This window comes from Leucoraja erinacea, chromosome 28 (assembly GCF_028641065.1).
Source record: "Leucoraja erinacea ecotype New England chromosome 28, Leri_hhj_1, whole genome shotgun sequence".
Taxonomy (NCBI): Eukaryota; Metazoa; Chordata; class Chondrichthyes; order Rajiformes; family Rajidae; genus Leucoraja; species Leucoraja erinaceus.
This window is the reverse complement of record NC_073404.1, coordinates 3,373,790-3,386,072: the sequence shown is the minus strand read 5'-3', so window position 1 is coordinate 3,386,072 and position 12,283 is coordinate 3,373,790. Positions and strand designations below refer to the sequence as shown.

At 44.6% G+C, this 12,283-nt stretch overlaps 1 protein-coding gene across 1 annotated transcript in view; it reads right to left on the bottom strand.

The window, feature by feature from the left end:
* Positions 1–12,283, bottom strand: part of vps53 (VPS53 subunit of GARP complex) — a 338,695-nt gene that overhangs the window by 301,602 nt on the left and 24,810 nt on the right. Inside the window, exon 4 of the mRNA XM_055657535.1 lies at positions 6,392–6,458. Within this exon, the coding sequence (XP_055513510.1) occupies positions 6,392–6,458 (67 nt within the window). The remainder of the gene's footprint in view (positions 1–6,391; positions 6,459–12,283) is intronic.

The window sequence follows — 12,283 nt, the reverse complement described above, 5'->3', positions numbered from 1 at the left end:
GCAATTTTGGCACAAAACTGTAACCTGGCCATCCTATTTTTGTAGCTAACCAGTGGTTTGCATCTTGCAATGTAGCCTCTGTATTTCTGTTCATGAAGTCTTCAGCGGCAGTGGTCATTGACAAATCCACACCTGACTCCTGAAGAGTGTTTCTGATCTGTCAGACAGGTGTTTGGGAATGTTTCTTTATTATAGCGAGAATTCTTCTGTCATCAGCTGTGGAGGTCTTCCTTGGCCTGCCAGTCCCTTTGCGATTAGTCAGCTCACCAGTGTTCTCTTTCTTCTTAACAATGTTCCATACAGTTGATTTTGGTAAGCTTAAGGTTTGGCTGATGTCTCTAACAGTTTTATTCTTGTTTCTCGGTCTCATAATGGCTTCTTTGACTTTCATTGGCACAACTTTGGTCTTCATGTTGATAAACAGCAATTCAAGTTTCCAAAGGTGATGGAAAGACTGGAGGAAATACTATGTTCTAGGAGTTCTCTTATACCTGCATTAATGAGGCATTTAAACTGAAGAAGGGTCTCAACCCGAAACGTTGCCTATTTCCTTTTCTCCATAGATGCTGCCTCACCCGCTGAGTTTCTCCAGTATTTTTGTCTACCTCTGAGTAATTACATCTGTGAGATGTGTCGAAACATTATGGTGCCCTGAAACGGCGGGGGGGGGGGGGGTGGGGGGGGACGACAACACTATGTATAAACACAGCTATAATTTCTACATGGTGAAACCAAAATGTATAAATACCCTTTAATAAAATATGACAATGTGCACTTTAGCCACATGTGATTTTTTTTTTCTATTACAAATCTCAAATTGTGGAGTACAGAGGCAAATAAATAAATGATGGGTCTTTGTCCCAAACATTATGTCCCAGTTAGAACAATGAAATTCTTGTCCCAACTATATGACCCAGATAGAACAATGAAATTCTTACTTGCAGAAACACAACAGAATATGTAAACATAGTGCAGTAAATATTATAATAAATGAGAAAAAGTACACACACACACACGTACACAAAAAAACAAACAAACAACAAGTCAATAACAATAATAGTCCATGTAGTTCACAACTTATTTGATGTAGTAGCGTTTAATAGCCTAATGGCTGTAGGGAATTGAATTGAATTGAATTGAATTTCCTTTATTGTCATTCAGACCTTACGGTCTGAACGAAATTTCGTGCCTGCAGTCATACATACAATGATACAATAATAACAACAATAAACACAAATTAACTTCCACCACAGTGAGTCCTCCAAACACCTCCTCACTGTGGTGGAGGCAAAAATCTTAGGGTTGCAGTCTCTCCCTCTGCTCCCTCTGCGCTGAGGCGATTCCCCACCGGGCGATGGTACAAACAGTCCCGCAGCTCACCGAACCCCACGAACGGGCCGGTTCAAACACTGCGGCCCGGGGTGGTCGAAGCCGCCGCACCTCCAGTGCAGCACACGCAGCCACCGGCCCACGGCTGAACCCAGGACTCTGGGCACCGCCGCCAGAACGTCGTCCCAGCCACCGGAGCACCGTCCCAGCCCCCGGACCGGATCGCCCTCACGTGAGTACCGTTCCACCCTCGGGCTGGGCCACTCCGACGGGAGTGCCATTCCTCCCTCGGGCTGTTCCAAAACTTGGACATTACAGCTTTCAGGCTCCTGTACCTTCTTCCTATTGGCAGGGGTGAAATGAGTGTGTGGCCAAGATGGTGTGGGTCTCTGAAGATGCTGGCTGCCTTTGAGGCAGCGACTCCAGTAAATCACTTCGATGGCGGGGAGGTCAAAATCAGTGATGGATGGGCAGTGTTCGCAACATTTTGCAGATTTTTCCCATCCTGGACGTTCAAGTTGCTGAGCCAGGCCACGATGCAACCAGTCAATGAGCTCTCTACTGTGCACCTGTGGAAGTTCAAGAGAATCCTCTCTGACATAAAGAACTCCGTAATCTTCTCAGGAAGTAGAGACATTGATGTGCTTTCTTTATAATGTGTGCAGGGTCCAGGAAAAGATTTTCAGAAATATGCACGCCCATGAATTTGAAGCTTTTGACTCTTTCCACCATTGATATAGACAGGTTTATGGGTCCTCATCCTTCCTGCTCCAGTCTACAATCAGTTCCTGTGCACAGATGCAAAGGAACTATATGTGTAGGAAGGAACTACATGTGTCGGAAGGAACCACAGATGCTGGTTTAAACTAAAGATGGACACACAATGCTGGAGTAACTCAGTGGGACAGGCAGAATCTCTGGAGAGATTCCATCTCGCCAGAGTTGCTGCCTGAGCCGCTGAGTTATTCCAGCATTTTGTGTCTATAAAAGGAACAATATCAGTGACGGTGGCACAGCGGTAAAGTTGCTGCCTTACAGCAAAATGCAGCGCCAGAGACCCGGGTTCGATCCCGACTACGGGTGCTGTCTGTATGGAGTTTGTACGTTCTCCCCGTGACCTGCGTGGGTTTTTCTCCGAGAACTTCGGTTTCCTCCCACATTCCAAAGACGTACAGGTTTGTAGGTTAATTGGCTTGTTTAATTGGCTTGATAAAATGTTAAATGAAGAAGGGTTTCGGCCCGATTGCCTATTTCCTTCGCTCCATAGATGCTGCTGCATCCGCTGAGTTTCTCCAGCATTTTTGTGTACCTTTGATAAAATGTTAAGTTGTCCAAGTTGGCGATATGCAGAGTACTGCCCTGCCGACCACAAAATTCAGAAGGTTCAGAAGGTATGATATGTAATTGCTGCATACATATTTGTTTTCAGCTTGCATATGTTTTTATTGTTAACTTTAATTAAATTGCGTAATAGCCCCCTTGATTATATTACTCATGGGTAATATATTTGTTACATTTTATTTCATTTACAAAGGCGTGTTATAAAACCCAATTGCATGGAAACAAATGCAAAGATTATGATTGCGAGCAAAATAACACAAGCAACGAAGGGTGTAGAAGCCAGTATAGAATGCTTTATATCTTAATCTTGTCCGCCAATGTTAGTTCAGTGCCAGATTGAAGTGGTTTGCAAAGCGATATGCAACTGAAATAGGATTCAAAGGTAGACAAAAATGCTGGAGAAACTCAGCGGGTGCGGCAGCAACTATGAGGCGAAAGAAATAGGCAACGTTTCAGGCCAAAACCCTTCTTCAGACTTGCGAAGGAAATAGACAACGTTTTGGGCCGAAACCCAAGGGTTTTGGCCCGAAACGTTGCCTATTTTCTTCGCTCCTTAGATCCTGCCGCACCCGCTGAGTTTCTCCAGCATTTTTGTCTCCCTTCGATTTTCCAGCATCTGCAGTTCCTTCTTGAAATAGGAGTCATCCATTTTCCAAATAACGAGATATAAACTAGTCAAAATCTACCAAGTTTCATCCTTCAGCAATTTTCTATTTTTACTTTATCTTCCGATCACGAACGGCAGCACGGTGGTAGAGTTGCTGCCTCACAGCGCCAGAATCCCAGGTTCAATTCTGACTATGGGTGCTGTCTGTACGGAGTTTGTACGTTCTCCCCGTGACCTGCGTGGATTTTCTCTGTGATCTCCAGTTTCCTCCCACACTCCAAAGACAGTCCGGTTTATAGGTTAATTGGCTTGGTATGAATGTAAATTGCCCCTAGTACGCAGGGTAGCTTTATAGCCCTGTCCCACGGTACGAGTTCATTCCAAGAGTTCTGCCGAGTTTGCCCTGATTCGAACTCGGAGATTTACGGTAATAGCCACTTGTCGGTACTCGGGTGCTCTCATGGACATTTATCAACGTTTAGAAATCTTCACGAGTTTTCCCGTGCTTACCTGCCGTTAGCGAGTCTTCCCGAGTACCTGCCGCTAAGTGACGTCCCCGAGCTCCGACGTACCCGCTACGTTCATTCTTACCACGAGTTTGATTTTTTATTAAACTCGGGAGAGCTCTTGGAATGAACTCGTACCGTGGGACAGGGCTTTAAGTGTGCGGGGATTACTGGTCGGCGCAGACTCGGTGGGCCAAAGGGCCTGCTTCCACACCCTATCTCCAAACTATATGTCTAAAATCAACTTTGTGTCTTTATATCTAAAATCCACATACATTTTAGTAACTTATCTGTCAGCTTGCAGTAACAACTAATAGAGATGATGTGATTTATAAACGGAAAACTGAACAAGTAAATCAAATTGAGAATTAGAGTCATGCAGTATGGAAACAGGCCCTTCGGCCTAACTTGCCCATGCCGACCAAGATGCCCCATTCACGCTAGTACCACCAGCCCGTGTTTAATGAACACCCTAAGAATAAGAAGAAAGCAGGAAAATGGAGAACACAAAGAGAAAAGAAAATATCTTACCGAACAATAAATAAAATAAAATATCGAACAAGTGGCAAAAAGACAAGTGGAAAATGAAGATGGAAAGAGAGAAAAGAAAGCGTGGACTAAGATACAAATTACAGTTCCAAGCAAAAGATTTTGTTCCATCTAAATTAGAAGTGTTCCTCCTTGATTCTCCACATGTTTTGGCTAATTAGGTCCATTTCTGCTGTTTCATTCAACCGATATCCTGAGACATCTTCGTAGCACTTTAAACTTCAGCTGCTTCTTCAGCTTCACTGCGGCACAGGTAGAGCTCCTGCCTCACAGCACCAGAGACCCAGGTTCGATCCTGACCTTGGGCGCTGTCTTTCTAGCTATTGCACATTCTCATTGAGACCATGAGGGTTGCTTCCGGGTGCTCCGGTTTCCTCCACATCCTAATGATGTGAGAGTTTGCAGGTTGATTGTCCTCTGTAAATTGCCCTCTGGTGTGCAGGGAACAGATGCAGAAGTGTGATAATGTAGAACAAGTGGGAATGGACGGCCAATGGCCAGTATGGACCCAGTGGGCCGAAGGGCCTGTTTCCACGCTGGATATTTCAATCAATCACTGTTGGCTGGAAAATACTGACAATCCTGTCTTTTGGGTTGGAAATAAGCTCATTATTACAAGCAAATCTCCAGATAATTGATGTGGACTAAACTAGTAAGACATAAAGTCTAATAATTCAAACTATCCGCATGATAATTAATCCTACCAACAAGTCTACATTTCCTTGATCATCGTCTGCTTTGATCTGTCTGATTTTGTGTGTTTGAAAATCTCTGTTTGAAATCTGTGTGATTTTAACACCTTACCGCTCCATATCTCTAGTCTCACTCTCCCTTGGCTCTCATTCTAAAGAAGGGTCTCGACCCGAAACGTCGCCCATTCCTTCTCTCCAGAGATGTTGCCTGCAGCATTTTGCGTCTATCTTCAGCGTAAACCAGCATCTGCAGTTCCTTCTTACACATCAACTAGTCAATACCAGGTTATTTGTTCAGGTGTGGCGACTGGGCGCTCGTTTCGCTGAACACCTTCGTTCAGTCCGCCTGAACCTACCTGATCTCCCGGTTGCCTAACACTTTAATTCTCCTTCCCATTCCCACACAGACCTTTCTGTCCTAAGTCTCCTCCATTGTCAGCGTGAGGCTAAGTGCAAATTGGAGGAACAGCGTCTCATATTTCGCTTGGGCAGCTTACAGCCCAGTGGTATAAATTATGATCTCTATAAATTCAAGTAACCCCGTCATTCCCCCTCCCTCTATCCCTACCCCACCAAAGTCACACCAGCTTCATGTTTTTATCCAACAAACAGCTCACAACGGCCTGTTTCCATTATCATCGTTACTTTTTTGCATATCTTTCATTCATTGTTCTTTAACTCTCCACATCATCGTCAATATCTCTCGCTTCCCTTATCCTTAACCAGTGCCGGATTTACATATAAGCTAAACAAGCTATAGCTTAGGGCCCCCACCTTCTAGGCAGCCCCCCGAAAAAATTGATGGGCCTCGAGGTCTAGGGGGGCCTCCGGCCAAGGCAGAACACCTACCGTTCAACTCTGGGCGGCCCCCCTCTCTATCTCTCTCTCTCCATCTCCCCCCGCTATCCGTGTCCGGGCCGCCGGGCTCCGCTCGCTCCTCATCCGCCGGCACGGCAGGCCGCCTTGCACATGCGCACAACCACGGCCAGCACATCATCGGCCGCCCTGTGCACTGCAACGGCAACTGGTCGGCGCTGGGCACTTTCTCCCTCGCTTTGAATTGTGGGAGATTTGGCCGCCATGGCTGTCCGGTCGTTGGGAGCCTCACAAGTGGAACAGCTTAGGGCCTCTCTTCATCTAAATCCGGCACTGTCCTTAACTAGTCTGAAGAAGGGTCTCAACCCGAAATGTCACCCATTCTTTCTCTCCAGAGATGCTGCCTGTTCCACTGAGTCACTCTTTTTGTGTCTATCTTTAGTTTAAACCAGCATCTGCAGTTCCTTCCTATCTATTTGTTCAGATGTGATTGAAGTAGAAATCTGTACACGATACACAGATAAGAGCCCAAATCAAGTGTGGTTGCCTACCTGTCGGCCATCTTGTCCTACATTGGTTTGCCCTCTTACCACAGTTCGAATGTTATCATCCAACCGTCTGCCAAAACAAAACACAAGATTTACAATGGTGAGTGGGTTTGCTTGGCACAACATCCAAGAAGCTGTACAATAAATAAAGCACAATGGGACTTTCCTAAACAAACGTAAAGGTATTCAAGTATATAAATTCCAATGCGTGTGTTTGTGAATTCTTGAAATGATAGTGGCTTGAGGACATGGAATCCTTTATTTTTTGGGGGCATTCAGTATCACTAAGTTACAGATCATTTAACGTCCCGACCTTGCTTTGAATTGATTGAAAGATACAGCATGGAAACAGGCCCTCCTTCCCACTGAGTCCATGCTGACTATTGATCACCCGTTCTCACCAGGCCCTCTCACAAATGAACTGAGGCCCAGGCCAATTTCAATTTTAGAGGCCCCCAAACCAAGATCCCTTTGAAGCAGACAGCCATGAGGCCCAAGCCAAATGGCACGTTGCCCCCCCCCTCTGATAGGGCATGGTTCTCACTAATTATCCCACTTTCCCATCCACTTCCTATGCACGAGGAGCAATTTTTATAGAGGCCAATTAACCTATAAACCAGTACGTCCTTGGGATATGGGAGAAAACCGGGACAGCTGTAGAAAACCCCTTGAGACCACAGGGAGAACATGCAAACTCCACGCAGACAACAGCAAGGTCAGAATCTAACCCAGCACTATGAGACGGCAGCTCTACCAGCTGCGCCACTCTTCCACCCTTTTTCTTTAAGAGCTGCTTTAGCCTCATCCTCAGAACAGTTGCCCTGCATGGTCGTATTAGCCTTTATAAAATTCATGATCCTTGGTCTCCTTTGGCAAGGAACCGAATGGCACCAAATCACTAGCAAAGACGCCAATGCTACTACAACAGAAAGACTTGCATTTATATGATGGCTTTTTTAGCCATTAGTTATACCAAGCACATTACAGCCAATTAAGTAATTTTGAACATAACCATAGTTGTAATATAGAATTGCAGCATCAATGTACACAAAGTAAACTACTACAAACGGCAATGTGATAACAGCCTGGTACAGGTGCACAACCTTTAATCCGAAAGCCTTGAGACCAGACACTTCTCGGATTTCGGAATTTTTCAGATTTCGGAATGGAAGATTTTTAGCGTAGATTAGGTAGGTAGCGTGGGCGGCTTGAAAAGTCTGGAGCAGCTGCCTCCTCCCCGGAGACCGGGGAATCATTGTAAATCATTGCTTAAATGTTAGTCAGTCAGTTTGGAGGAATTTTATGTGGTGGGGGGGGGGGGTGAAGGGGGAAACTTTAATTCTAGGTCCCCTACCTGGTCGGAGAGGCGGGGAGCGGCCCATGTATTACCGGGTCGCCGTGCGGTAAGCTCCGGAGCGTTGTGGCCGCCAACTCCCAACATCGCGGAGCTGGGGCTGCGGGCGTCCGGTGGTGGGCGGCGCTGGATTTGGAGCCGCGCAGCCAGGGGTAGAGTTGCCAGGGTCGGTGCTACAACCGGCGCCACCCGCAGCCGGACGCCCGCAGCCCCAGCTCCGCGATGTTGGGAGTCGGCGGCCACAGTGCTCCGGAGCTTACTGCACGGCGACCCAGTAAGGCATTGCCCACTACCCACCACTCCGACCAGGTAGGGGACTAAGAATTAAAGTTTCCCCCTTCACCCCCCCCCCCCCCCCCACCACATAAAAGCCCTCCAAGCTAACTGACTAACATTTAAGCAATGATTTACAGATGTTTAAGTGTCTCCCCCATCTCCGGGGAGGAGGGAGCCGCTACAGTAGTACAGACCTGGGTTGACCGTGAGTCGTTTCGGGTCAAGTTTGGCGCCAAACGCGAGTTTTGGTGTGCAGACGACATCCTGGAAAAAATGTCCGGTTTTCGGAGCTTTTCGGTTTCCGGAACTCCGGATAAAAGGCTGTGCACCTGTAATCTGATTTGGCAATGTTGATTGATCTATTAATATTGATCAGGGCATCTCCTCTGCTCTTCTTCAAAAACAGATCGATGATTTTTCTTCATCCATCTGCATACCATCACACCAGAAAGATGTCAAAAAATTGGGTTTCAATCATCATTCAAGATGAATTGGAACACAAGATAAAAATAAGTCCTGATAACATATTTCCCCACATGAGTATATACATTGTGGAGGTATTTAGTTTAGTTAGAAACATAGAAAATCGGTGCAGGATCACCTCCAACCAGCACCACCATTCAATATGATCATGGCTGATCATCCAAAATCAGTACCCTGTTCATTCTTTCTCCCCAAAGTTTAGAGATACAGTGTGGAAACAGGCCCTTCGTCCCAACGGGTTTGCGCCGTCCACCGATCCCCACATACTAACGTTATCCTATACACACTCAGGACAATTTCTTTACCAAAACCAATTAACCTACAAACCTATACATCTTTGTGGGAGGAAACCGGAGAAAACACACTCCGTCACAGGAAGAACGTACAAACTGCTACAGACAGCACCCATGTCAGGATCGAACCTGGGTCTCTGGCGCTGCACCACCCTGCCGCCTCATATTTCTAAATGGTTTACACTAGAAGACGGATGAACAAAGGGAATGCCTCAAATTCTTTAAAAATCTATCAGCAGTGGAATTCAGCAGTGTATTCAACTAGATGTACAGGTGAAGTCAGGATATTGGGATAAAGGCTAATTCCTCCCATATGAAGCAATGGAATTGATTGCAACTTAATACCTAAATGCAATACAGCCTTACAGGATCTTGAGCTTAATTTCCTGCCAACTCAAAATTCAAATTAGTCATGCCAACAACCCAATACAGTTTTCAGATGACGATACTGATGGAACATTAAGACATTTTTAGAAATGGAGCCCCAAAAACAACAGGATCTTTGATTAATCCTTGTCGCTTGGAAACCTCATTGATAGCACGAGCTTCAAAGACAATCCTTGTCATTTGGAACCTTTTGTATGATGGTACAGGTCCTGCCTTACAGCGCCAGAGACCCAGGCTCAATCCTGTGTGTACGGAGTTTGTACGTTTCCCCCCATGACGTTCGTGGGTTTTCTCCGAGATCTTTGGTTTCCTCCCACACTCCAAAGACGTACAGGTTTGTACGTTAATTGGCTTGGTATAAATGTAAATTGTCCCTAGTCTGTGTAGGATAGTGTTAGTGTGCAAGGAACGCTGGTCAGTGCGGACTTGGTGGGCTGAAGGGCCTGTTTCTGCGCTGTATCTCTAAACAAAATTAAATTCACACCCCAAATCTTTAATGCCTATCCCAGAATCTTATTTTGAACGGCTTGTCTAACCAGTGGGATAAACCAAACTATCTTTACTTAGACATTTTTGAATGAGGTACATTGAGAAGTGAAGATGGTAAACGGTGTTGGACAGAAACTGTTAAAAAAAGCTTAGTTTATCATTGTCATGTGTACAGTGAAAAGCTTTTTGCTGCGTGCTGTTCAGTCAGCAAGAAGACTATACATGATTACAATCAAGTGGACCACAGGGTACAGACGCAGGATAAAGTGTATTGGAACTAACTTCTATATCACACAGTTGCAGCTGCATTTTACACCTCTCTCACTGCTGTCCACGAGAAGACAAATAGTTTTGTACCAAGGCAGGAATCATAGTTGAGCTTTGAAACAGATCAGCTTGCAGGATTGAGTGGCCTGCTCCTGTTGCTAATTAATTTGTACACATTTGAATGAGGGGGAAATGTTCGCTGCAAACAGCATTTTTAGCACATGCATACACATTGCAGGTACTATCGTAACATTTAAGAAACATTTAGACAGGTACATGGATAGGATAGGTTTTTATAGGGATATGGGCCAAATACAGGTTGGTGGGACACGTTGGTCGGTGTGCGCAAGTTGGGCCGATGGGCCTGTTTCCATGCTGTATGACTATGACTAATTTTCACGCAGAGATCTATAGATTTGAAGAAGAGTCTCGATACCCATCCCTTCTCTCCAGAGATGCTGCTTGTCCCGCTGAGTTACTCCAGCTTTGGTCTCTATTCAGTTTAAACCAACATCTGCAGTTCCTTCCTATACATATAGATCTTTAGTGATTGGCCACACAGTTGTGAACAGCAAACCCATATTTTCTGGGCAAGTTAAGCTGAAAGGCCACATTGTATGACTACGACATGTTGTTGTTGCTTGACAAAATAGGTTTATAAAAGGTCACATGCCTTTGCGCCTTTGGGAATCTGATGTCAGCTTCAAATGATCCAGTTCAAACGCCATAAAGTTATTACCTCAAATTTCACGCATTAATATAACGACCTTCAACATAAAGCACCATGATATGCTGTAACAAACATCATAACTGAGTAGACAGCAGTAGTCTAGCATGTAGCAAAAATGTACGGGGTGATCACTGGTCAGCATGGATTTGGTGGGCCGAAGAGCTTGCTTCCAAAGTCTAAAGTAAGATTCTTTTTTTGTTTAAACACATAATTAACATTCCGTAGGTCAAAGAGGGTGACATGTTTAAGTCATAGTTCAGTCCAAATTTATGAACATCAATAAATGTTCAGCTTCAACCACAGGTGCGCAGAAGCAAATGGTACTGACTGATGGTTCAGCTCACATGAAGAGGCAAGAGGGACACATCATTTACTTAAAAGAAAGTTGCAATAAGAGGATAAGATAACAGCACATGCAATATCCATCAACAGATGTGTATATGGGACATTATTTTTCTTTTTACCTTAAACATATCAAAGATCAGCAGTTTTGGGCACCAGTAGAGTTGCTGCCTCTCAGCACCAGAGATCCTGACAACAGGTGCTGTCTGTACAGAGTTTGTACGTTATCACTGTGACTGCGTGGGTTTCTCTGGGTGTTCTGGTTTCCTCCCATAATCTAAAGAGGTACAGGTTTGTAACTTAATTGGCTATTGTTGGCACAGACTCAGTGGGTTAAAGGGCCTATTTTTGGAGTGTACCTCTTAAAATTCTAAAATCAAATCAAACTATTTAGTTTAATTTAGAGATACAGCACGGAAACAGGACCTTCGGCCCATCAAGTCCGTGCCGACCCGAGATCCCCACGCACTAGCAATATCTTACACACGCGGAACAATTTACAATTTTACCGAAACCAATTAACCTGTACGTCTTTGGAGTGTGGGAGGAAACTGGAGTTCCTGAAGAAAATACACACAGGTCACGGGGTATACGTACAAACTCTGTGCAGACAGCACCTGTCGTCAGGACCAAACCCAACCACCGCCCTAAAATATGATCTAAAAAATGTAAGTGAGGGAAAAATTAGGAATTTGATAACATTGCTTCAAATCAAAGAAAAACTATTACAGAAATGATTTTCAATAGACAGCCCACCAGCTGAAATGGAGCACTGAGAAGGCTTAGATTGTGACATTGTAAAAAAAATAAATTCAAAAGCTATTGGGGTGAAGGAGAGGATCGAGAACATTAAGCTGTTGGGTCCCAACCCCAAAATACCACGTATCCATGTTACTGTCCCAAATATCACCTATCACTGTTCTCCAGAGATGCTGCTCGACCAGCACTCTTTGTGTCATCGTGTAAACAGCAACTGCAGTCCCTTGTTTCTCCATGATGTTCACTTTCTCTACTGCAGGAATTTTGCTTATAATCTTAGTTTGCAGATACACATTTGTTATTAATTCAGCAACGATTCAGTCATCAGATTTTGGACCTTGTCACAATAAATTACATATTTAAGATTTCACACAAGATATGTTGACAGAGATTATTACGATTAACTGTTATCTAGATCATTGAAACAAAAGCAGAGCCTGAATTGGTAGACTTGTTGCTCTAGTCTTGATTACTAGAGGAAACACACGCAGCCATAAGATCTCATGTAGACAAAA